General features: G+C 45.0%; 2 protein-coding genes across 6 annotated transcripts in view; one reads left to right on the forward strand and one right to left on the reverse strand.

Moving 5' to 3' along the window:
* Prp4k (Pre-mRNA processing factor 4 kinase) overlaps nt 1-26,297 on the reverse strand; it is a 112,888-nt gene that overhangs the window by 75,455 nt on the left and 11,136 nt on the right. For all 5 annotated transcript variants that reach the window (XR_010563237.2, XR_010563239.2, XR_010563240.2 and 2 more), the window contains exons 3-5: nt 25,157-25,786; nt 3,333-3,530; nt 873-986 (exon numbers count right to left, since the gene is read on the reverse strand). Coding sequence is in view for 1 of the 5 variants with exons in the window: in XM_065426739.2 (XP_065282811.1) it covers nt 873-986; nt 3,333-3,530; nt 25,157-25,786 (942 nt within the window). In the remaining 4 variants the exon portion in view is untranslated. The remainder of the gene's footprint in view (nt 1-872; nt 987-3,332; nt 3,531-25,156; nt 25,787-26,297) is intronic.
* LOC139054119 (uncharacterized) lies at nt 7,108-16,282 on the forward strand. The gene is made up of 2 exons (XM_070530698.1): nt 7,108-7,180; nt 14,607-16,282. Exon 2 carries the CDS (start codon nt 14,660-14,662, stop codon nt 16,202-16,204), a length of 1,545 nt encoding a protein of 514 aa, XP_070386799.1. The 5' UTR covers nt 7,108-7,180; nt 14,607-14,659; the 3' UTR covers nt 16,205-16,282.

A 26,297-nucleotide genomic window follows, 5' to 3' on the forward strand; every position in this document is an offset into this window, starting at 1 on the left:
GAGCAGGACTGTGTTTTGGCGTACCTTGGTAAAGCTTAACGTCTGTCAAATATATGCAGACTAAGAAAATCATGGGAAATACTACCTCTAATCAACATTACTGAACTGTTTGTGATATCTCCGATGCTAAATGCAACCTTAATCTGAAGCCTGCAAAATTTAAAGGTTCATCACATAAAACTACAACTTAAAAGGAATGAAGTTCAGGTCCCTCTTGCACACAATACCGCTGCACATGCTCATCCTTCAATCACTACTTGGGCTGCATGCTGACAAACTTGCACTAGCAAGCCACTGCTGCCACACACCTTGGGGAAGCATATGCATTTACTGTGGTGCGGTACTGTGGCACCACGTAGCATGCGTCCAGTGAATGACGGCTGTTGCCTCCAAAATATAAACGCACATCATCACATAGCTTTTTCACCTTTTCTTTGCTTTTTGTTCCTTCTATGATTAAACACATGGCACACAAAAGGCTTCAGATAAAATAATACAAAGCAGTGTAAATACTAAGAATAACTTGATCATGTAATCTGCGCAAGTTGTAGGCGTTGTAGGAGATTGAAAAAGTCAAGCAAACACTGCCAAAAATACTCAATGGCTTTCCAGTCAATCTGACTGCAAGCCTTGACATCATGCACCATAATCTTTTTTCTAGGGGTAAGCAGAGCCCATGATGAAAGTAGTCAACTGGCAAATGTGGTTTAATCACCCTTAAGAAGATTCAGTTCTGAACTGCCTTTTCTTCAAGGGTGAAAAGTAAACATCTGGATTTGTGCATCCTTCCTTTAAAAATGGCAGCCCCACCCTGTTAATCGTACAAGGAACCAAACAGTGTCAACTTTATTAATGGGATCAGGACAACTTACTCATCAGATGAAGAGGAAGGTGATTTTGGCTTCTTTCTTGAGCTGTTTGCATGCCGGCCTTTGTCATCTCTACGATCCCAGTGATCCCGATTGTGTCTAGATCGTTCATCATTTCTGTAATGCACAACACAAAGAGAAAATATCAAGAATGCACATTACAGCAAATTGCCTGTGTGAAAGTTGAAGAAGCAAAAGAAATTTCTAGAGGCTTAGAAGCATTAATTCATAGTAACAGCAAAGAACAATTAGTATTTAAGTTTGAAAATGGGAAGAACAATTATTGTTCACACCATATTTAACTATAGCATTGCACCAATTTGTTACAGCTTTTTTGTTCTTTACATGTTACAACAAAAACTTTTCTTTTTGTAAAAGCTATGAAGCAATATTTTCGTTTATTTGAAGGAATTCAATATATAGAACATGGCTTTATACAGGCAACAAAATTTTATAAATGCATTTTTAAAATGAGCACTTAAGCCCAAATTTATTCTCTTACTCATCTTGCCTCCACACATCAGTACAAGTTCACATACACACTTTTACCAAATATGGTGTTTTATTGCACATGGTGATATCTTGGCCTCACAACATATTGGTAATGGTAAGGTGACAGTGGTGATTATGCAAGTGTACATATGGCACCATATGATGGCAGCCACAGCAGTAGGCATGGTTTGTGTGGAAGCTTTGCTCTCGACAGGATTTCTACCACATGAGCCTATGCTCTTGATGACATAACTATTGGTCAAGTCTTGTGGGACTCTGTTCATAAATGCTTACTGACAAGATGCTATTCACCATGACTATTCAAGGACTTAAGGAGTCATTTTTACTGTTAAAATACAGAAAACTATACTAAACAAAATTTTTCACTGCAAGTGCAACTTCATTAGGTCAAGGTTTGACCTGTATTAGGTCTTTTCTTTATGTTGTATATCACAAAGCGGCAGTAACCCTTTGAGATATAGAATGTTGACTTCAATCGGGAATCTGTTAGCCAAATGTATTCTCACAAACTAATATGACATGATTGTTATAACTAACAACATAGGAGAGACAGACACTGGGAAGAGCCTTGAAAGAGAAAGTGCAGTTTGAACTACAATGACAGTCGTCCCAAGACATCAGGGTGCGACAAAGCTCAGCTGTCTACAGGTACAGCACAGAGCTTTTGAGTGGAATTTTAAGAATCAGGCAGACTATAACGCACACGTGTAACATTACAACATTTGTATGTGCCGGCATTGTCACCATTTATCCAGAACTATGGTATTCAAGTGAATTTTGGAGCAATTCCTTGCATTATTCTCCATGCTGCCTGTGTGCTGCACTTTCTCTCATCTATAACAACGTAAGTATAGTAGCTTATCGTTGCATCCTGCACAGGTACCCTATGCCAGAGATATGAAGATCAGTATTTATAATATATATATGTATAAAACCAACTCATACAATTTAACTGATCCACTCAGTGATGATTGAAGCATATACAAGGCACAAACTAAAGAATAGACAGGCAGGAAAAACACAGTGACCTCTCCACACAAGCCACGGAGGAAAAGGTGAGGCAACAGCATTCAGCGCAAGCAAAAAGCCCTGCAATTCATGCAGCTAGCTGTGCTTGAAGCCACACATCCTGCCAACTTGACAGTCATAAATTTATGGCCACAAGAACAACCTGTTCTTAACACATTTGTTGCCAGCACCTTCTACATTAAATGTTTTCCATCACATATTTCACGCTGCTACACTGAAGAAGTACAGTGGGGCCCTACTGCCCATGACAAAGCAAAGGGAACCAGCATAACACACATACACAGAGAAGCAGAAGGAGAAGCATTGCACCGAAGGTCTTTCATAATTTTACCTGAGTAAAGGAACTACATTCATAGCACCACTAACTGAAAATTTCAGAACACTAATTCTGTCTCGCACTCTTGTAATGCAGTGATATGTGACATTAGGGAAAAAAGCATACACATATCCTGATGCATTTTGTCACAGCCGTTTTTTTTTTCTTCCCCTGTTCTATTCCGTGCAGGAGAATTTTTCCTAGTAATGACAGAAAGCAGGCACAACTTGATGCAGAGGCCATGGCACATGTACTCATGCACAAGAGAACTGGCACACACTGACAGCTAAAAATGCATTCTAATTATGCACACTACTGCCTGCAAAACAGGATGCAAAGGGGTGCACAGATTACTGGACTTTATGCAAAGGAAAATGCGGAGAAAAATGTAGGGCCAAGAACGATGAAACCGCAGCAGCTAGTGGCTTAGAATGCAAACTGTCATAACAAGATCCCATTTTTTTCACATGCCGTTGCCATTTGGCAGTGCTCAAATGCAGCATGTGACAACACTCCTAATTGTCTGCATCAGGAGATTGTTCCTTCTGTACTTGCTATGTGGAACAAGTTGCTTGCATTCAAATAATGAACCATGAGTGATTTACCTGCTCATGCCATGAGGAGAGCGACTTCGTCGAGTCAATGTCCGAGGATCTCCTCTGCGGGGGCTACGCGAGTGTCCAGTTCTGCGCCGCAGTGGGCTACGGGGTCTCGGTCGTCGCGGGCTTCGTTCCCGCACAGCTTCCCGGCTGTCCCGCCGGACATCTCGGTTTGCTTCCCTGCTAGCTTCCCGGCCACTGTTCCTGCCAAAATACATAGCGTAGTTCACAAGAGCACATAGCAAGAGTAAAGCAATAAAGGGGGCTAGTTGGTGAACGTTCACGATTATATTGCGCTTAGTGTTACACTGACGATTTTGAGATTACATTGACGAGTTCGCCAGGGCAAACGGGTGCAAGTGAACGATGTATGCCTGGCTCAAAGTATGATCACATGTCGTCACCTTGCCATATCTTTTTGTATCTCTCCCCCACCCAACGCCATATCTCCTTCTATATAAGCTCATTCTTTAACAGTATTAAACAGCTGGTAGTTTGCGCTTCATACGTCCACGTCCTGTCCTTCACTTAATATCGTCAGTGTAACACTAAGCGCAATATAATCCTGAGCATATCAAGAGACTTACCGTAGAGTATAATGCTATGCTCAAGGTCTCGCACTTTGATGCGCAATCACAAGGAAACATTCGATGACAAAGTCGCACACCAACTAGTTGGCGTAAGAGACATCTACAATATTTTTCATTAAAAATAAATCACAATTCCATGAAATCATGTATGAATCAAATTCTAAATGCCATATAAAAAAATTTTAAAACCTGCGCCTGAGCAAGCGGAACGAACCTAAGAACTTGGTGTCTCAGAGGGAGAAATGATCTACGCGTGCCAAACGTCGGCACGGACAGCCGGGCCAAGACGCGCCATGAAGGCGGACACGATCATGGGGCTGACACCTCGATGGGATCGTCCTCTATCTCGCTTGGGAGCACCACGCAAACACATGGCTCCTCGCCAGCAGCACAGCCCATATCGCAGGGGACGCTTTCCCACAAGACGCGCTACGGCGCAGCAATCACGTCAAAGGCGTCCTGCATCGAACACTGCACCTAGAAATCGCGCTGTGAGCGGAAAGAGGAGCCGCGTCGCGCGGGCGAGTGGCGCGCCACCTGCCCACGCCACCTGTCGGGGCAGCGCCGTACATTGAGAGGAGGGGGTCTTCTGTATTTGCCACAAGATGGCTCTGCGTGTGCACAGAGCGCAGAAAAAATGTAGCGGAAACGTACTACGCTACTTGTGTAACTGCGACTTCTGTAATTTACATGCTCATAATTGCCGATATACATCGCAGTATAACTTTCTACGGCACGTTTCTAAGGCAACACCACATTCAATAGAGGCGCTTTTCTCCTACTTTGAACCATCGAACTCGTGGCTGAGTAGTAGCGTCTCCATCTCACACTCTGGAGACCCTGGTTCGATTCCCACCCAGCCCATCTTGCAAGTTGTTTTTTATTTATGAAGTGCCTTCTAGGATTTATCGCTCACGGCCAACGCCGCCGACACCGACGACACCGGCTTTTCTGCGACACGAGCTCCTTAACGATATCGCGTTAAAAACCACTCTCGTTCCTCAATGGCTATGGAGTACTCTTGCAAAGCCTAGGGTACCAAGTTCAATTCCCGGGGTCAATAACAGTGTTGCTAACTGTAGGGTAATTACCTTACATGGTTTTCTTTTCCCTCATAATCATTGGTCTGTAGGGTTATATAGCCACCCGCAATTATTCTTTTTTTGTCCAGATAAAGGGCTTTTTCAAGTCTCATATAAAGTTTCAACTACACTAAGCCTTTACATGATCAAAGTGCTCCACCGGTTTGGCTTCTACCTTTCCAATACGCCAGAAAATATGCCACAGTCAACAAAAAATTTACTTGATTGCACTGGGCTTCTTTCTGCTTACTTTGCTACAATATGCAATTAGGTTGACGACCTTTACACACCTTCCATTTTACAGCTATTGTTGCCCAAGCCTTTGCTTTTTGTTTTGTTTTGACAAAAGTTTTGTGTAGCATAATGCGGCACAGAATGTGCTCCACATGTGCTGAATATGGCATCACTTTAAGTCCATTTAGGCTACGCATTAATTCAGCTTAATCGCAGCATCAGTGAGCAGGTGCAGAATCCTGCACTAAGAACATCATCATCATCATCAGCCTATTTTATGTCTACTGCAGGATGAAGGCCTCTCCCTGCGATCTCGAAATATTCCTGCCCTGCGCCAACCGATTCCAACTTGCGCCTCTGAATTTCCTAATTACATCACCTCACCTAGTTTTTTGCCATCCTTGACTCCACTTCCCTTCTCTTGGAACCCATTCCTGTAACTCTAATGGTCCACCAGTTACCTACCCTACGCATTACAAGGCCTGCCCAGCTCCATATTTTTCTCTAAAGGTCATATGGAATATCAGCTATTGCAGTTTGCTCTCTGATCCACACCGCTCTCTTCCCGTCTTTATAAGTTAAGCCTAACATTCTTCGTTCCATTGCTCTTTGCGCGGCCTTGAACTCGTTCTCGAGCTTCTTCGACAACCTCCAAGTTTCTGCCCCATATGTTAGCAGCGGTAGAATGCATTGATTGTACACCTTTCTTTTCAATGATAGTGGTAAGCTTCCAGTCAAGATCTGTCGATGTCTGCCATATGCACGCCAACCCATTTTTATTATTCTGTAAATTCCCTTCTCATGATCAGGGTCCCCCCTGTGGGTAATTCGGTTATATCCTTAATCGGTTATATTATGGTAATTCGGTTATATCCTTTTCGGTTATATCCTTAATAATTTGTTGCAATTTGTCCCCAGTGATGCTGAATAGGACAATGTCATCTTCAAACCGAAGGTTGCCGAGATATTTGCCGTTGATCCTCACTCCTAAGCCTTCCCAGTTTAATAGCTTGAATAGTTCTTCCAAGCCTGCAGTGAATCACCTACTGAAAAAAAAAAATAGCTCAGGTGTGTGTAGGAAGGAAAGAAATGTGCTAAGGCGCCAGTAGTGGCGTCCCATGAGTTAGCACAGTTTTGCACACCTTAGAACTTCCCACCTATAGTCAAAATACTGGAGTAGATAGATGGGCAAGGCGGTGGTAGCAGCAAAATCGAACCATGCATATAATTGCAGGTGACTGTGTATCAACATTTTTTCATTAGAAGCTAAGCGAGCTGGCACCAATGTATATAAATGGATCACAATACAAAACTCTAACTTTCTGCCAGACCTGAGCTTACTTGGTGAAGAAGGAAAATGTTACCTGCTACTGAGCGAGCCACATCTAAACAACCAACGAAACATTGATAAAGACAAACCTCATTGCAATGAAATCACATCTGACAAGAAAACACCTTTGCCAACAACCATTATAGGCACTGATTCGTTACATGCTGATATTGGCAACAAGCATATTGTACCATATTTACTCGCATAATGATCGCACTTTTTTGTCAGAAGAATTGACGCAAAATCAGGGGTGCGATCATTACGCGGGTTAAATTTTCCGCGAAAAGAAAAAAAAATTGTTTTCGTCCCGCGTTTGCTGCGGGACGCCAAAACAAAAATGGCGGCCGGCGGAGCAAGCCGAACGCGCTGAACGCGATTTTTCTTTTTTTTCTCGTGAGTACATTACGTGCATTGAAACAGTTTCTTCCACATCAGTAATGAATAATATCGTTAATATCGCCAAGTTTGCGGCAATAACGTAGCCATGTCCACTTTGAGGGGACAGAAACAGATGGCCGCACTTAGCTGCCAGTGACATAGAAACACATGGCCAACATGCAGCGGAAACTGCGGGATTTGTCTTTACTACTATCCTAATACGGCACGTTTCCGCTAAGGGTGGGTGTTACAAGCTGTGTTACAAGCGTCGGCGTATGAATAGGGTACACTTTTAACGTATCAGTGTAAACATGGCTACTATCGTTGCCGCTCGCGATTTGTTGCGTGCCCACGAGTGCAGATGAGAAGAATCAAAAGGCGCCTCTTTCGTTGTTGACCACAGCCATTATAAAGCACCGTAACATGCTATAATAAATGCAAGTTCGGTTGTAGCTTTCTTTAAAGTCGTGGAAGCGCGGAAAGTGATGAAAGTAATGAAATGAGGCATCTACTTAAGAATGTTTGGTGCGTGCTGACCGCTTGGTTTCTTGAGTCGTTCGCGTCGCATTCGACAGATGGTAAGCGCGATAAATATTAGCTAGACTTGGCACACGACATATCGCTGCGACAAGTTCGGGGTGCGATCATTACACGGGAAATTTTTTTCTTTAAATGAATTTTGACGACAAAATTCAGGGGTGCGATCATTATGCGAGTAAATACGGTATTTACTTTGTCAAATCTGATAATTTGTTATAATTATGTTCCTTATATTGAGTTTGGAATGCGGTGCTTTAAGACTAATGAGCGACTGATCTATACATAAGACAGTGTAACACCCTAAAGAAATCTTGGGCTAATGCTTTATGCATAGAGTATGTCTTATTGTTCGTGAAGCAAGAAGCTAATTTACAGTAAAACCTTGTTAATACATACTCACTTAATAGGCAATTCCAATTTAAATATAGGCGCAATGAATCACCCAACCTGTCACTACTGAACTTGATGTATTAGCTGACCGTAAGTTGTAGTTGCTTACCACATGCCAAATGGTTAGTGCTTAATATTTACTTCATTTTTCAGCCCATAGAAGCGCGGAATCAACTAATCATACGCATAGACTATAGATGGAGAAATTGCTGTGCATAAATATTTGATAGACTACAGTCGCCACCAGTAGTTACGTCAAAGCATGGTGTGACGTGTTTCCTGCTCTCATAGCTTCTGGTGCTTCCACTTTGTCCATGGCGACGATGTGGAAGTGGACAATTTCGCTTCCGTATCAGATGCAGCTAATGGTGATGAATTTGGTGTTTTGTGGCACAAGGGCCAAGTATGGCCAAAGTGCACCAGGCCACAGTTAATGAATTGACAATAGAGTAATAAATTATGACAGTCGGTTGTGACATGGCTGTAAAGGGGCCTAGAAGAACAGTCACTGTGAAGTCCTTAAAATGTATATGTAATAAAATTATGGAAATGTGATCTATACGCACAAAAGATGCATTGCGAAGTGATGCTAATACGAACTACAATATGTCATTGGTGAAAATTTCTAAAAAGCACTACTGCATTTCCAGAGCCCTTGAAAGGCAAGGGCTGGGAAGCATATGTGACACAAAGCGATGCTACTGCAACAGCAGCCTCTTGCAAGAGGATGCGCTACGAATCTCTAGTGCTTATCACTTTCAATAAACCAAAATCAAGAAGCTTAAAACTAATTTACTATCAAAAAACAGCTCTAGTCCAAGGAACATCGTTGGATGGCGAGGAAAATGCTCTCTGTAAGCTAAAGGGAAGAAGTACCGTAAAAACCTGCGTATAATACAAGGTTTTTTTTAATATTATTATTGGCGTCCCAAATTTTCGGCTCGTGCTATATGCAGATCCGAACAAAAATTTCAGTCAGAAATTTGGGCTAGAAGTTTTGGTTTCATTATTGCTGTGTGGCTATGGCTTGGCTTCCTTATTGCTGCATGGCTACAGCTTGGTTTCATTATTGCTGCGTGACTACAGCAAGCCGGTGGCATGTGGCGTGTTTCACGTCCAAGCCTTGGGGTGGCATCGCCATCGAAACGACAGCGCACCGCCAGCAGCAGTAATCGAAGTGTCAGCTAAGCCTTTATATTAACTGTATCTTTAACGCTTCAAACCAGCACGTACAGAAAAACATTTCTCTTTTAAATTTTAGGCTGTTTGAAGCAAATTCAGATTAAACGCTGAAAAGTTTTATATTGTAACAACTTCCCGAATGGGTAACGGCAAGAGAGAGAGCAGGCAGTCTGGACCAGAAGACAAACAGTGGCGACAGAATTCGCCCTTGTGAAAGCTATGTGTTTGTGCACAAATCGAGTTGCAATTTGTTGGATATTGTGAACGAAGTGGAGTGACATCTTCAGCTACAAAAGTGGAAAAACTTTAGCAGCATACCAGCCAGCGACAGCTCTTTGTGATCGGATGTATTTCTTGATTCCGCGGCGGAGAGCTTGTGTTCACCAGAAATGTGTGGCGAGACTGTACATAGTATCTTTTTGCAGGCAAACAACTATGCATTTACGTACCAGTATATCTTGTGAAACTTTATTCTCTTACTTTTTATTTCATGTAAACATCGATGCTGTTATAATAAAGCTGTTTATTTGCAGCAAGTTGGTGTGATTGGCGTCGCGATTTCGCTCGGCCTAAACAGCAGTGCCAACCTTCAAAGGTAGATGTACAAGCTAATTCTGAGTCCTCAACAGGAATATATATATTATGTAAACGAGCTAAAATTGGCATATATCTGGCCAAAGGAAGTGGGCAGTGCAACAGCAATAGCAGAAGCAGACAACGCCGGCAACGGTCGTCTGTTGTGCCGTACTCCTCGCATGTGTCATTCCGCTTTCGACACACATTTCACTTTCTAAACAACTAAAAATTATTCAAACGTTGCCTGTCGTTTTTAAATTTAGATTATAAGTGAATAATATTAAAAACATCATCTAGTAATAATAAGTGAACATTTTTCTGGTATCAGTGCAACTACCAGGTGGCGCTAGCATCGCCAGCGAGAACTGCCCCCATTGGCTCTATGGGAATGTCACGGGCTTGACTGCAGCATCGTTCCTTTATGGTTGAGTGCGCACCTTGGCAGCACACGTGCAAACTACGCTTCGCGAAGTGCATTTTTTTTTTATTCCGCATTGAAGGACCAAGATGTCCGGACCACGAAAACAGTACTCGGCTGCTTTCAAGAGAAAGGTTATTTTAACCGCACAGAACATCGGCAACAGTGCGGCCAGGAGACAGTTTGGCGTCAATGAGAAAAGCATTCGCGGATGGCTTCGACAGAAGGAAGCCCTTTTCACGTGCAGCGAAACGTGAAGAAGCTTTTGCATCCCAAAGAGTGGGACATTCCCAGAAATCGAACACGCCCTGATGGAGTTCGTACACCAACAATGAGCCACGCATCTAGCTGTGAGCGTGGAGCTTATGCAGGCAAAACCTAAGGAGCTTGCAAAAGAAAAAAAGCTACCGAGCTCTGCCTTCAAAGTGAGCAAGCACTGGATTTATCGCTACATGTGCCGTGCTGAATTTTCCTTACGCCACCGAACTTCGATTTCGCAAAAGCTGCCAGAATCATTTGAAGAGCTGCTTGTGGCTTTCAAGCGCCACAGTATTTTGCTGCGCAAATCCAAGAACTTCCAGCTAGGGGCAAATAGGCAATGCTGACCAAACACCGGTTTATCTGGACATGCCATCGCCCCTCACCGTGCACGAAAAGGGCTCTAAACAAGTTTATATCCGGTCCACTAGCAACGAGAAAAGGCAAGTTACCATCATGCCGTGCATGGCAGACAGACGCAAGCTCCTGCCCTATGTCGTCTTCAAGCGCAAGACAGTGCCTAAAGGTGAGGAGCTGCCAAAAAATATGGCGTGAGATGCCACGAGAAAGGCTGGATGAACGAGAATCTTCTGCTCGACTGGATAAAGTCTGTCTGGTGTAGGTGGCTTAGTGCACTGTTGTCGTCCCCCTCCATCCTCGTGCTGGATGCATTTCGTTGCCATTTGGCGAACTCGGTGAAGAGGCTGTTGCGCGAATCTGGCACTGAACTCGTCGTTATCCCGGGTGAGATGAAGTCTCAACTGCAGCCTTTAGGTGTTTGTGTGAACAAGTCATTCAAGGACGCGGTCAAGCGGTGTTACGCAGATTGGATGCGCTCGGGTAAGGGCTCATTCACACCGGCAACTTGAGGAGGTCGCGCGACCATTTGCGACTCGCAATCAAAAAGCGACCGAAGGCGGCTGATGTTCACACCGGCAAGCCCGGCTGAGCGCGACCCGCAAGTCGCAATCCCGGAGATTATCGTTCTCAGCGAGAACTCTCGGAATCTACGGGGAATTTGAACGCGACGCCGGAGGAGGCCGGATGTAGACACACGAAAGATCACTTCCGGTGCGCCGCTGATTGGTTTATCAGTTTTGCGACCACGGTCGCGCGACTGAAAAATCGCGCAGAGAGCGACTGGCCCAAAATGGTCGCTTTTCAAGAAAGGCGACCGTTTGCGACCATTTGCGACTGGTTGCTTTGCGACCACCTTGGTCGCGCGACCACTGTCAGTCGCCGGTGTGAATGAGCCCCAAGCCTGCAGCGACGCCAACTGGGCGGCTGAAGTGGGCTTTGCCAGCCACGCTATGCAAGTGGATTGTGGACGCATGGGCCTGCATACCAGAGGACCTTGTGTGTGGCGCATTCAAGAAGTGCGGCATCTCAAACGCGCTCGATGGCACAGAGGATGAGTACTTCTGGGAAGATGTGTCCATCAAGGAACTATCCGAAGAGGGCGCAGCTGAAGAAGACAGCGATTGAAGTGTGGAGTGCAATTTAAATAAATGTTTTCTTCGAGTTTTCCTAACTCGTATACATGGATAAAACTTTTTTCTCCATTTCGCATCCCAAAAATTTCACCTCGTACTATATGAGGGTTCATATTATACGCGAGTTTTTACGGTACTTTTTACATAGAAGTTCTGCTTCCTGGCACTCTAGCAAAACACGAAGGAGGGTGAGCACCTCACCACATCTGCCACAGGTTGGAGACTCATCACCAGTCAGCAGAAAATTGTGGGTGCCATACATGTGCCCTATCCTGAGTCGACAGAATAGGACATCAATGTGTCGTGTTTACATTGTGGAGGTACAAATGACTAAATGTGGTTTCATTATGTAGAGCTTATTATTCATTTCAGCATCCCACAAGCGTTGCCAATAGTGTTGCTTCTTAATAAGAAAGGCTTATGATCTTTAGCAAGGACAGCTACGGTAGGATTAACTGTTTCCCATGCAATTGATGTGGCGATTTCATTCCATTTCTCTATGCCCAGGAACCCAGCATACTATCACGTGTTGATGAGATGAATAAATAGCGCACAATAATAAAGCTTTATAAAAAAAGGATTCTTCTGCTTTATTAAAGACAGTAAAGCTCTTAGAACACTTGAGTCAGTAAATATTACTGCCTTTTGTAGTTTCAATTCCTTGATCTGTTTTACCGCAGACAGTACTGCACAAGTTTCTGTTGCAAAGATATTTGTCTGCAGTGCAGAATGCCACACTCGAGAGACATAGGGGCCGGCAACTGCACAAGATACGCCAGCATGCGACTTTGACATGTCCATGTAAAATTCGTGGCAAGAATATTTTGATTGAAATTCTAAAAAGTGCATTTGAATGTGTGTGTGGAGCAAATTTCGTGACCTCGATAAACAATGTGTCACTCTACCACTTGCCACTGCCACAGAGGCAGCATCTTTGCTGGTGGCATTAGGCAATGTTCAAGCAATGAAACACCCATTTCGTTTTAAGAACTGAGGCTGAACAGCGCAAATAAAACAAGGACACAAGGAAACAAATACCACAGACAAGCATTGACTGTGTTTGTCTGTGATATTTGTTTCCTCGTGTCCTTGTTTTATTCGTGCTGTTCAACCTCAGTTCTAAATATGAACCAACTAGCCCTCATCAAGATCTTACTAATGTCATTTCATTACTTAGCTTCCTGACATGCAGCGGGAAGGGCTCTCTTGCTGTAGGTCGATTACCAAACAGTGTGCCAGATATGGTATTGTTTACGGTCGCATAAGAGAGGTGTCAAGGGTTCAAATGCAATATCAGAAAGTAATCAAAGCTGGAGTGATCATTCGTCCGATTCCACGTTGGGATTTTGTACGGGTCTTGTCCTGAAGGTGCCTGTGGTCAATCGGATGCCTAAATGATGAATCAGACCCAGCACATTTAACGCGGTTGGTGCAGCAGAGTGATACACCACAGCGCCGTAATCTAAACGTGATCCTATGATGCTCTTGTACAGGTTCATTAAGCACTTTCCGTTACTGCCCCATGTTGTGTGTTACAGTCCTTTGAGAATGTTCATTGTTTTGAAGCATTTAGCATTGAGATACTTAATGTGGGGAACGAAGGATAGTTCAGTGTCAAGTATCATACCTAAAAACTTCTGCTCCATGTTCAGAAGCAAGCACTGTCCATAGAGTTCTATAGTGGGCTCTAGCACAAGTCCTCTATTTCTTGTAAAGAGGACACAGGAGCCTTTCTGAGGATTTAACTTCAGCCCATTTTGTTAGCACATTTGGACACAGTTTAGGCAAAGCTGAACATGTCATTCGCTGACTGCAAAGTTACACAACTTAAATTCAATCTGCACATCATCAACATATGCAGAATGAAACACTCTGCGGAAATGATGAACACAAAGAGTCCATTTTTATAACAAAAAGGGTACAACTAATTACACCATCCTGCGGCACCCCCCTTTCCTGGATAAAAGAACTTTACAAAGCATTACCAATTTGAACATGGAATGTCCAGTTTGTTAAGCAGCTTTTGGTGACGTTTAATGTGTTCCCTTGGATACAAATTCCTTACAGATCTCGCAAAATTCCATAGCGCCAAGAAAGTGTCGTATGCTTTTACCATGACAAAGAAAATCGACAAAAAGTACTGTTTATGTGCAAATGCATCACAAATGTTAGCCCCGACGCATACAAGGTGGTCAGTTGTCGACCGCCCTTCCCTGAAACCACATGGACGTGGGTTGAGCAACTTGTTGGATTCAAGGAAGTTCTACAGACAGTGATTAATAATCTTTTCAAACAGCTTACATAGGCAGCTGGTCAGTGCTATTGGGCAGTAACTTGCTACTGAGAACAGGTACTTGCCCTGCTTCAAAATTGGAACAATGATAGCTTCCTTCCATGTAGCTGGAAGGTATCTGGCAGCCCAAATTGTCTTAAAGAAGTGCAAGTAGAGTCATTCGAGTCAGTGTACAAGTACAGTCAAACCCGTTTATAACAAACTCGATAGTTCCACAAAAAGTAATCGCTGTATCCGTAGTTTGTTATATGTGGACTCGCTCTTCAAAACATGCAAAGATTAATGACACCGAAGCTGGTGGCAGCAGTTACGATTTAAAACCACTTGGGTTCGAAACTCGAATTTTTACAATATTATTTTTTGTTCCCGACACTTCACCACATCTTGCTGAACGTTTCTGTTAAAAAAGTCAACTAAAGAACGAAACGCAGCATCGCAGTTGTTTCAAAATCGCAATGATCGGGCTTTCTAAGGAGCTCGCGAAGATTCAAGGAATCAACCATACTATCTACGCAGATGACATCACCATCTGGTGCGTCGGCGGGAGCGACGGTCAAGTTGAAGCCGCCATGCAGAGCGCCATCGATGCCACCGAGCGCTTCCTCCGCCCCACTGGGGTCAGATGTTCTCCATCAAAATCTGATCTACTTCTCTACAAGAAAAGACCCAGAGGTGGCGGCCATCGTGATTGGAAACCGGCGTCCGAAAGCGAAATACGACTTTTCACTGGTGACGGGTCTCCGGTGCCTAGAGTGGACTCACTCCGAATATTGGGGATGTATATCGAGTCCAACGGTTCCAATGGAACCGCACTCAGAAAGATCACCGCCAAGACGGAGAGTGCTCTCGGCCTCATTCGGAGGATCGCCAACAGGCACCGGGGAATCAAGGAAGAAAATCTCATCCGCATTATACATGCTTTTGTTCTCTGCCACCTTTCATACTCGGCGGCCATGCATAATTGGCATGTGGCTGAGAGGAACAAGCTCAATTCACTCATCAGAAAGGTTTTTAAGCTTGCCCTCGGCTTGCCTGCAAGCACCCAAACCGAAAACCTGTTGAAGCTCGGAGTCCACAACACGCTCGAAGAGATTATCGAGGCCCAAGAGCACTCACAGCTGCTCAGGCTATCCGGCACCCCGACGGGCCGCAAGATACTCGACGAGATGGGCCTCAATCCTGTCGACCAGTGCCCTGACGCCATGCGGATTCCCAGCGACATCCGGTCTCAACTGCACATCGCGCCCCTGCCCCGCAATATGCACCCCGCAAACAACGTCGGCAGACGTCGGGCCAGGGGTAGAGCTCTACTCGAGCATGTCCGGAATAACCACATTGAGGCAAGCTTCGTGGATGCCGCGGCATATGTCCAACAAGAGGCATTCGCCGTCTCCATCGTAGACTCCAATTCAAGGCTCACTTGCTGCGCTACGGTACGCACTTCAAGGCCCGTGGTAGCCGAACAGGTTGCAATCGCGCTGGCTGTGCTCGATGGTCGCAGAGAGGCAATATATAGTGATTCCAAGGCAGCCATTAAGGCCTACCAAACCGGTATGGTCTCCCCCCAGGCCCTCCGCATTCTCCAAAGCGCCAAAAGTATCTCTCCGCATTCTCTATTTTGGTTTCCCGCTCACTTGGGGTCGATTGAGGGTTCTCCCTCTAACCCTAACGAGGGCGCACACGAGACCGTGCGAGGACTCACTGACCGCGCCGCCTCAGCAGTCCCTCAGCCCCGCGGAGAACCCTTGCTTACGTTTAATGAGATCACCACGCACTACTATCTCTCAAGACGGGTCTTCCCCCTCCCGCACCCCGCCTTATGTAGGGCGCGGGCGGTTACCCTTCGACTTTTACAAGCCCGTGCGTACCCTAACCTCGCGGTTTTTCATGCCATATACCCCGAAAGATATCCAAGTGCGGACTGCCCTGCCTGTGGACTAAGGGCAACATTGGACCATGTGTTGTGGGAGTGTGAAGCCATCGGCTCCTCCTTCAGCGAGGATAGGTGGGCTGCGCTCTTGGGCAGCCCCGAACTCAGCGACCAAACCCTGGCCGTCCAGAGTGCCCGCGATCGGGCCGTCAAGCTCGGCTTGGCGGTCCCTACGTGGGACTAGCCGGGTGGCGCGGGGTCTCCCCTGCGTCTTCTCTGGACCAAAATAAAGTTACTTCACTCACTCACTCACTCACCTGGCCAGTTCCTATCACATGCCATTTCGGAACTATGAACACAGCCACCAACTTTTTTTTTTTTTTTTTGAGAGCAAAGTTACATATTTTGCTATCAGCGGGACATGAGTGGATTATGAATATGATAGTGAAGCGTTCTAGTTGACTGGAAGCGGAAACTGCTGCGGCACGCCAGCATTTTGCAAAAGTCTTGCCGTTACGGCTGCAGTGTCAGTCGCACATGCACCATGAGGCGCACACTTAAGCATTTTCTATGCCGCTCCAAAGTGCAAAGCTTAAAAGAAGAACTGTGATTTCCGAATAACAGCATAGTAACGTCCGCCGATTCTAAACAAGTGCCACTGTTGTGACCTAACGAGATTGCATGTGGTGCCACATGAAGAACTGGCCAAAAACTGCTGCCGTCGTGGCCTCCGTGATAACACAGGTGCGTGCTATCACGGAGGTGTGTGCTATCGCAGAGGCCAACGCCGCCTTTCTGCTTTGCCTTGAAGCATGCTGGAGACAAGCCTTGAAAGCATGGTTGAAAGAGTTGAAAGCAAGTGACTTTCTTTAAGGCTTCTGAAATCCACGCGCGGCGCTCACTCATCTCGGCGATCATAACTTTGTCGCTGCTGGAATGTAGTGGGGGGGGCATCCAGTTCTATTGCAATTCCATCCTTCAGAACTTCGCGTGCACCCTCCTTTTACCACGACCGGTTTTGAGGTGTTCGTTGTAGTATGGCTCTGTTCAAAGCGTTCATTACATCTGGGCACAGTTTTATTAGACAGGGTCGAAAAATCGTAAATGCAGTGAAATGTGGTCGTCACAACCAATAAATCATTATATCTGGGATCGTTATAAGTGGGTTTGACTGTACTTGAGCATGTCCTACATGATAATTTCAGCTCCTGGCACAGAGCTTTTGCATGCATTCAAGGGAGTTCTCAGTTTGGCGATGTCGAAGGGATGGTTGTATGGTTCATTTTGTCTGCATCTGTGGTCAAGTGTTTTATGTTCTGCTATTTGTTTATATTCTAGGAAAGATTCAGAATAATGCATGGAGCCAGACACACGTTCAAAGTATTCCCCAAGTGCATCAGCTTGCTCTTCTAGGATGTTCCCTTCGTTGTTTACCAGGGGCAATGTATGGCTTTGCTGTCCCTTAAGACTTCATAACCCGTTGCATACTTTTGCCTCCTGTGTAGGCGAATGGCTGAGAGGAACCACTCCCAGCTTGCCCTCCTAGCTTTCCATCACATCCGCTTCCCTGTAATTTAATGTGTTTGAACTCGATCAAATTTTTTGCAGTTGGTGATCGACAAAGTATGCCCCATGCTTTATTTTGTTTTTTTCATGCCTGCTTGCAGTCGTCATTCCAACAAGGCACTCATCTTTTGCATGAATGAATGCATGAATGTGTGGTGTTTATTGGCACAAGGGCCAGGTATGGCCAAAGAGCGCCAGGTCCGTGGTGATGAGTTCGCAGTGTAGTTATGAGTTCTATAAAGTTGATGAGATGTGGCTGTAAAGGGGCCTTAAGAATAGTCACTCTAAAGTCTAAAAAATCTATCTGTAATAAGATTATGTCAATGACAAATGACATGTACTATAAGCATTAAAATCCACTGCGAAATAATGATACAATGTACAAAATATGTCAGATGCTTAAATTGGCTAGAGCACTACTGCCTCGTTAGATCCCTTGAAACACAAGGGCCTGGAGGCATGTGCTATGTAAAAAAATTATCACAGCAGCATCCTCTGGAAAGAGGATGCGCTACGAATGTAATGGACTTACAACATGTAGGACAACATCATTAAAAAAACCAAGGACTGCTTTAGTGGCAAAGAGCGGTTCTTGGCCAAGAAACATAGCGGGGTGAAGAGGGACAGAATAGCGGTATGTAAAAGGAAAATGTTTCTTTCTCTCAGCTTCGGCCTACCGACACTCCAGGAGAACGTGAAGGACGGTCAGCCTTTCACCACACCTATCACAGGTTGGAGGTTCATTTCCAGTAAGTAGAAGATTATGAGTGCCAAATGTGTGTCCTATTCTCAGACGACAGAGTAGGGCATCTGTTCACCATGATTTTGTTGCGGAGGGCCAAAAACCTAACCGTGACTTTATCACGCGCAGCTTATTATTTGTTTCTGCGTCCCACATGCATTGCCAGCGATTTCGAAGTTTCTTTTGTAAGAAAGGCTCCAGATCTGTGACGGGGACAACAGCGATAGGATTAACAGCATGTGATGCAGATGACGTGGCCATCTAGTCCGCCAGAACGTTGCCCTCGATGCCCCTATGGCCAGGCACCCAGCATATAATGATATTCTGATTAGATAGATAAGCTTTACAGTTCAGTAAGGACTGGATTTTTGTGCTTACAGAGCGACATCAAAGCCTTCACGAAGCTTAGGGAGTCTGTATATATAACTGCTTTTTAGAGTTTTGATTTCCTTATGTACATCACAGCCGACAATACTGCATAGGCTTTGGCCATAAAAATATTTGTTTCCGGATGCAGTACATCAGATTCCGAGAAGGATGGAACGACGGCTGCATAGGACACCCCGGCATGTGACTTGGAAGCGTCTGTGTTCTGTGTAGAACTCTGTGCACGAGTGCTTATACTGAAGTTCTAGGAAATGCATTCAGATTTCAAACTCTGGTGCATGCTTTGCAACATTTGGAAAGGATACGTCACATTCTACCACCTGCCACTCCCAAGGGGGTAACCGCTTGGTTGGATGCATTAAGAGATGCTCGAGGAGTGGGATATCCATTTCAACGCTAAACTCCCTCACGCGCAGTGAAAAGGGCCGTCTTACAGAGGGACGATTACGAAAGAGTGTAGCATATGTCATATCGTTAACGGTATTAAAACATGGATGCTCATGATTAGAGTGTATTGTGAGAAAATATGTGAGGCTAATGTATGTTATCTGTAACTGGAGTGACTGCTCATTTCATTCGGCATATAAGCTTTCAATCAGGCTTGTTCTGAAAGCGCCAGTGGCTAAGCGGATACCTAGATGGTGGACAGGATCTAGCATCTTTAGCGCGCTCAGGGCGGCAAAGTTATATACTACGGCACCATAGTCTAGTCATGATTGAACTAGGCTCCTGTAAAGGTTTAATCAACACTTTCTGTCGCTACCCCAGGTTGATGGGGATAGGATTTTAAGTAAGTTCATTGTTTTTGGACATTTTGCTTTAAGATATTTTATATTGGAATGAAAGTAAGCCTGGAGTCAACTATAACACCTAGGAATTTGTGTTCTTTGTTCACAGGTATTTGTTGTCCGTACAGTTCTAAGCAAGGATCTGGAACCAGGCCATTCTTTCTTGTAAAAAGAACACCAGAACTTTTGTGAGGATTGATTTTAAATCCATTTTTCTCTGCCCACCTTGACACTTTGTTCAAGCCATGCTGTACCTGTCTCTCGCACACTGCCAGGTTACAGGATTTGAAACTTATTTGAATGTCATCTGAGTAGACGGAATAAAGAATGGCCGGTGGTAATGAAGCTCTAAGTGTTGTCATCTTAACAATAAAGAGTGTGCAGCTGAGCATGCCTCCCTGTGGTACACCAGTTTCCTGTATAAAAGGACATGACAGTACATTGCCAAGTTCTAGCCGGAAGGTACGGTTAGACAAATAGCTTCCTATTCGGTTTAGCATATTGCAATGAATGCCCATTTTTTACAAGTCTCTCAAGATTCCGTAGCACCACGTTGTGTCGTATGCCTTCTCCATGTTTGCGGAATATGGATAAGAAAAACTGTTTGTGTACAAATGCGTCGCAGATATTTCCTTCAATACGTACAAGATGATCGGTTGTGGACCTCCCTTCTCTGAAGCCACACTGATAGGGATCAAGCATTTTGCTCAGCTCAAGGAAATGGATGAGTTGCCAATGAATCATTTTTTTCAAATACCTTACAAAGGCCACTTGTGAGGGCTATCGGGCGGTAACTTGTCACAGAGGAAGGGTCTTTCCCTTGTTTCGAAACAGGGACCACAATGGCTTCTTTCTATGCGGTTCGAAGGCATCCTACAGCTCAGATAGTGTTGAAAAGTGCGAGAAGTATAACTTGCGTGTTATTTTGTAACTTTTTGATCATTTCATACATGATTCTGTCAGATTCCAGTGCAGAGCTCCTGCATGCGATCAAGGCAGCTCTCAACTTGGCAACTCGGCAATACGGTTTTCATGAATAAGTTCAGTTGTTAGTCCAGCCACCTTCCTGTCTCTTTGTCTATGTCTGCTTCTTGATTTTTTCTACTTTCAAGTTTGCTGGCATCCTCCTAGTATAACCATGTACCAAATAGCCCAACAAGCCACTCTCATGAATACCAAAAGGACGGTTGTACGGTTCATTTTGTTGGCATTTTCTTATGAATGGCTTACATTCTTCTATTTGGTTTATATTTGACGAAGGATTGTGAATAATGGTTTGAACTTGACACGCTCTCAAAGTGCTCCCCAAGGGAGTCTGCCGGGTCTTGGAGGGTATCACTCTGTGTGTTTGCCAAAGGGAGTGAATATGTTTGTCGCCCTATTAACCTTGTTCCAGACTTTGGCCTCATCTGTATACAAGTTGATACCCAATAAAAACTTCGGCCAATTCTTTCTTCTGGCCTGTCGGCACGTTCTCCTGCCTTGAGACTTTACTTTCTTAAAATTTATAAAATTCTCTGCAGTGGAAGAAGCGCGTCGCAACCCCCATGCTTTGTTCTGTTTCCTACGAGCGATCCTACATTCGTCGTTCCACCACGAGACACGCCGTTTGCATGCCAAACCACTTACTTCAGTTATGTATTTCGATGCGGCATCTATTATGAAGGCTGTAAAATACTCCACAGCAGCATCAATTCCTAACAAAGACATGTCAGCCCATGAGATACTAGTAAGAGTTTGGAATTTCTCCCAATCGGCTGTATCAACCTTCCACCTAGGAGCCTGTGGTGGATATTCGTTTTCTTTAGATGTTCTTAGCAGTATGGGTAAGTGGTCGCTCCTGTAAGGGTTGTTGGTAACTTCCCATTCAAGTTCAGGCAGTATAGATGGGGAAACTATGCTAAGATCAATTGAAGAAATAGTTCTGTTTGCAAGACAGTAATATGTGGGTTCCTTCTTATTCAGCAGACACGCACCAGAAGAAAAAAGGAACTGTTCAACAAGACGACATCGCGCATCTATACGAGTCACCCCACAGGCAGCTGTGTGCATTGAAATCGCCAATAACAACATAAGGTTCTGGCAATTCATCTATAAAGGACTGAATTTCATGTTTGTTTAATTGTTAATGTAGGGGTATGTAAAGCGAGCAAATGGTGATGAGCTTGTTTAGCAGAACAACTCGAACCGCCACTGCTTCAAGGGGGGTTTGTAGGTGTAAACGTTGACACGCTATGCTTTTATGAATTACAATAGCAACACCACCCAATTGTGCGACAGCATCATCGCAATCTTTGCGAAACCTAACATACTGTCGGAGAAAGTTTGTGTGTTTCGATTTTAAGTGTGTTTCCTGTAAACACAGCCCTTTTGGATTGTGTTCGTGGATAAGTTCTTGCACATCATCAAGGTTTCTAAGAAAACCTCTGACATTCCATTGAATAATTTGTGTATCCATATTGAAAGTAAATTGGTGCTGTGTGTACGGAAACAGAAGTGGTGCCTTCGATTACAGAGCTCTTTGGAGGCTCTGTAACACGGGTTTTGTCCTTTCTTGAGCATTCGAGGGCACCTCGCCGCTCCTTAGGCGCTAGGTGCGCCGGGACGATAGGTGTAGTGTCCATTGCCTCTTGTGAGGCGCCAGTCACGCGCTCTTGCGAGCAAGAAGTTAACCGAGAACGTCCCGCCTCGGAGGGAAAGACCCGTGCGCCCACCAGCCCAGAGGTCGATGGGGCTGCCTTTGGGTTTGAGCTGCCCCGGCTGTTGACAGCGCTGGAAGGGGCCGGGGAAGTTTAGGCATCCTTGGCTGCGCCCACCTTCGGGGCTGCTATCGGTCCTGTGGGATCGCTGCATGTAGCGCAGGTTGGCGCGGATAACTTTTCTGGGCCCGGCAACCCAAGGGTAGCCTGGCCTGTTTGCTGGTTGGATGGAGTAGGCTTGCCTACTTCCACCCTGGGGGCAGGAGCCAAAGGTACCAGCTCGCTGCGAGTGGGCTGGGCACTTGGCATTGGCCGCTGCGACGCTGCCCCCCGACGCGCTGCATCAGCATAAGGTGTGCTGTGGAAAGGTGAGCACCTCTTACGGGCTTCCTTAAACGAAATATTTTCTTTCGACTCTGAGGGTAATTATGTCTTTTTCTTTCTTCCAGTTCGGATAGGAACGTGAGTACGCGGATGGTCACCACTGCAGTTCACAGAGTGAGGTGTGCCACTACAGTTGTAGGAGGGGTGGCCTTGGACTTCACACTTTGCACAAGTTATTTGACCACGACAGCTCTGCAAGCCATGGCCAAAATGGCCAAACCTTTGGCATTGGAAACACCGTCTAGGGTTGGGGATATATGGTCGAACAGTTAACCTAATGTATCCGGTTTCAATGGTTTTCGGCAGTACGCTAGATGCAAATGTTAGGACAAGATGTTTGGTGGGGATTTCTTTGTTGTCTCGTCTAAGAATAATACGCTATACATTGGTTACATTTTGATCTTTCCATCCTTCCAGGAGTTCAGCTTCTGTCAAATCTTGGAGGCCTGCCTCCAACACGACTCCGCATGAGCTATTCATTAATCTGTGGGGTGTAACAGAAAATGGTATACTACAAATGTCACAAGACTGCCTCGCTTCTCGTATTGATGTTACTGAGGGATCTCAAGAAGGTCGCCACTAGCCATTTTCGTCTCTTTATAGCCTGACCCTAAGGCTTCGATCAACGATTTTGCAACTGTGAATGGTGAAATGAATCTGGCATGTTTTTCATAGTTCTCACTGAGCACAATATGGAATTTCGGATAGGTCTCGTTGTTCGGTTAAAACATGTGCTTAGCTCATCGGTGTGTCCCCTCTTTTGAGGGTGACGATGAAGTATGCGGGGAAATGCTGGTGTTCCCATAGTACTTTGGTTTCTTTTCGGCAGCAATGGCAACCACCCACCATGGCGCCCAACTTGGGGACGCGGCAGCACTAAATGCGTAAGGCTGCAAGCGCTAACCGTACATTGCTACTATAACCTAATATATTATACCCAAGGGAGGGCACATATACAAGATTAACCCAAGCCACCTAGGAAAATTAGGAAGTGATGGAAGAGAAGAAATGATAGGATAGTAAAAGAAAGAATATAGGAAAGAAAAAGATGGAAGAGGGGGAGAGGAAAAGACTGCCGATTTCCTCCAGGTGGGTCAGTCTGGAGGTGCTGTCTACGTGAAGCAGAGGCCAAAGAAGTGTGTTGCCTCCATCACTGGGATGTCCCGGAATGACACCAGGTTCAGCAGCTTGTCATGTTTCGAATCGCGGAGTTCCAGATGAAGATCGCCGATAGCCATCTTCGATGCTTTGTAGCCTGTGCTAAGAGCTTTGGTCAGAGATTTTGAAATGAGGAAAGGTGAAATCATTCTCACCGTCTTTTCTGGCTTATCAGAATGATGGTATTGAGGACAGGTTTCTTTTTGTCGTCCAAAAAACTCGAACACTTTATTGGTGCACCCTCTTTTCTGAGGGCGATCAACGAGTTTACGAAGAGAACTATCCATGAGCGTATCTACAGATTTCGGCAGCAACGCCAGCCACCCATCGTGGAGTCCAATAAAGGGACGCCGCACGACTCATAAAGAACAAGTCCTGCAGGCGCCAACTGTACATTTCTGTTATAACCAAATATGTACAGCCAAGAATGGTTATTCAACACAAGGTTAAACCTTGCTGACAGGAAGATCGGGAGTAAAAAGAAGTGAAGACCAGAAAGATTTAAAGTGAGAGAGAAAGACGAAGATTGGAGGGGAGGATAGGAAAAGGCAACTACGCACTTGCCGCAGGTGGGTCAGTCAGGGGTGCCATCTACGTGAAGCCGAGGCCAAAGGGGTGTGTTGGCTCCGCTGATAGACTATAAAGGTCCAAACACCCTGCATCAGCTCAACGCCCAGGATCCCCTCTTCCCCGGACACAGCTAAGCCCCACACAGTTAAGCATGGGAGGGTTCGATCCCCATGTGCTTGAGTTTGTGGTGTCGCAACGCACCAAACGCCTGCTAATGCAGACACCCCTGCAGGCAGGGATCCGAAGCGGCATGTGCACTGGCTGTTGTGAGGGCGTTCGCAGAGAAGTGGGGCCCGATAAACTGGCTCATGATTTTGCTTAGTTTGAGAATGCCGTTGTCACTGCAAGGCCACCACGGTGACAAGTGAAAATTAGATTTTTTGCTGTGAACTCGCAAATAAAACTAGCCTATGTGTATTTTAGTGAGAATTAAGATGTTCTTTTCTGGCCGGTAAGTCTATAGTTGCTCATCTGCCAATGTCGGTTTATTGGCACATCTCTTAGTCCGTACCTGATCCACGTTCCCCATCAACTACGTATTAACAAGGTTTTACCGTACTCAACTTGTTGCATTTGCTATTAGAAGATGTCGACACATACATATGCACACAGTTTGCACTGCTTGATATTTTGTGCATAATTTAGCTGTAATTAAATGCCACTGAATCTACTGTGCAGGAGAAAATTGCACTCGCAAGGCTTACTGAAACAGCTGTCTGAATACAACAGGAGGCTGTTTAAGTAAACCCCACTTATTTTGCTTGCACAATTAGAAAAGTAGAGTACATAGCACTCATAAAACATCGCAAACATAAAACAATTATAGGGTAGTAAACCAAACAGTGTCAGCAACATTTTTGAAACAAAAGCTCTACTAAAGAGTAGGGAGTATTCCAGCATACCTGGGCGGTGATAGCCGCCGAGGAGCTGCACGTCTAGGTGAAGGACTTCTGGGAGCATGTCGATCACCCGCACGCCTCGGTGATAATGAGCGCCGTCGATCAAGCTCTGGTCCTCGATAGCGTGGCGGTGACAATTTCCTCAATGGTGATGTTTTCCTGCAAGGTGAGCTTTTCCGAATAGGTGAAATTTTTCGTGATGGGGATCTTTTTCGTGAAAGTGATCTTCGAAATGGCGATGCCCTGCGATCTGGCGACATTCTCCGAGATGGTGAAGCTCTTCGAGTAGGTGAAAGTTTACGTGAAGGGGACATCTTTCGAGGCGACACCCTGTGTGAAGGAGACACTCTCCTTGGAGATGAAGCCCTTCGTGAAGGGGATCCCTTTCGCATCGGAGAGCACCTGCGGACTGGAGACATCCCCTTACGACCAGGAGAAACCCTGCGACTGGGTGAGGTTCTTCGACTCGGTGACAATTTCCGTGATGGTGACTTGCGGGACGGAGAGCTTCGCCTTGAGGGGCTTTTCTTTGGGCTCTTCCGGTGTCGTGAAGAAGGACTTTCCTTCCTCTGCATGGACCGTTTTTGGTTTGGACTGGAAGCATCCTGCTGAGCCTTTTCAGTGTGCGCCTTCCTGTTGAAAGAATGGCTCATGTTCAACATGCTCCAGTTTAACAAGACTGGTGACTACTTAGTTTTCTCTGGGTATACTGAGCTACTAAAGAAATAAGGCCAAAATCTGAAAAATGAAGTCAGTTTTTTTTATGGGAATTACGACTTCAATATTCCATGATCACAACAATATTGGGAATGACAGGCCTAAAATATGCAAGAGCATTATTAAAGAAACAAGGCCTTCAAAATTCTATACTACGTTTCATACATTAGGTGCAATGCTGTGGAGTCTAGAGATACTTTTTGCAGTGGATGCGTTCACGCTTAGAAATAGTTTGGTGTTTCTTGACCAGATTTTCGTGAAATGTTTTTTTATATACAGGCTCAGTTCTGAATGAAAAAAGAATTTACCCTTAGAAACAAACAAAACATGCACTCATGCGGTAACTAACAGGTTTTAAATAAATTTGCTTTTCATTTTCTAATTGCAGCCCATAGCAGCAGTTCACGTTCACGCCGCGGAGTGATCA

Source organism: Dermacentor albipictus, chromosome 1 (genome assembly GCF_038994185.2).
Source record: "Dermacentor albipictus isolate Rhodes 1998 colony chromosome 1, USDA_Dalb.pri_finalv2, whole genome shotgun sequence".
Lineage (NCBI taxonomy): Eukaryota > Metazoa > Arthropoda > Arachnida > Ixodida > Ixodidae > Dermacentor > Dermacentor albipictus.

Bases quoted from the DNA above. Each gene is read 5' to 3' on its own strand.
- LOC139054119 (XM_070530698.1), top strand. From the start codon at position 14,660: ATGCAGAGCGCCATCGATGCCACCGAGCGCTTCCTCCGCCCCACTGGG.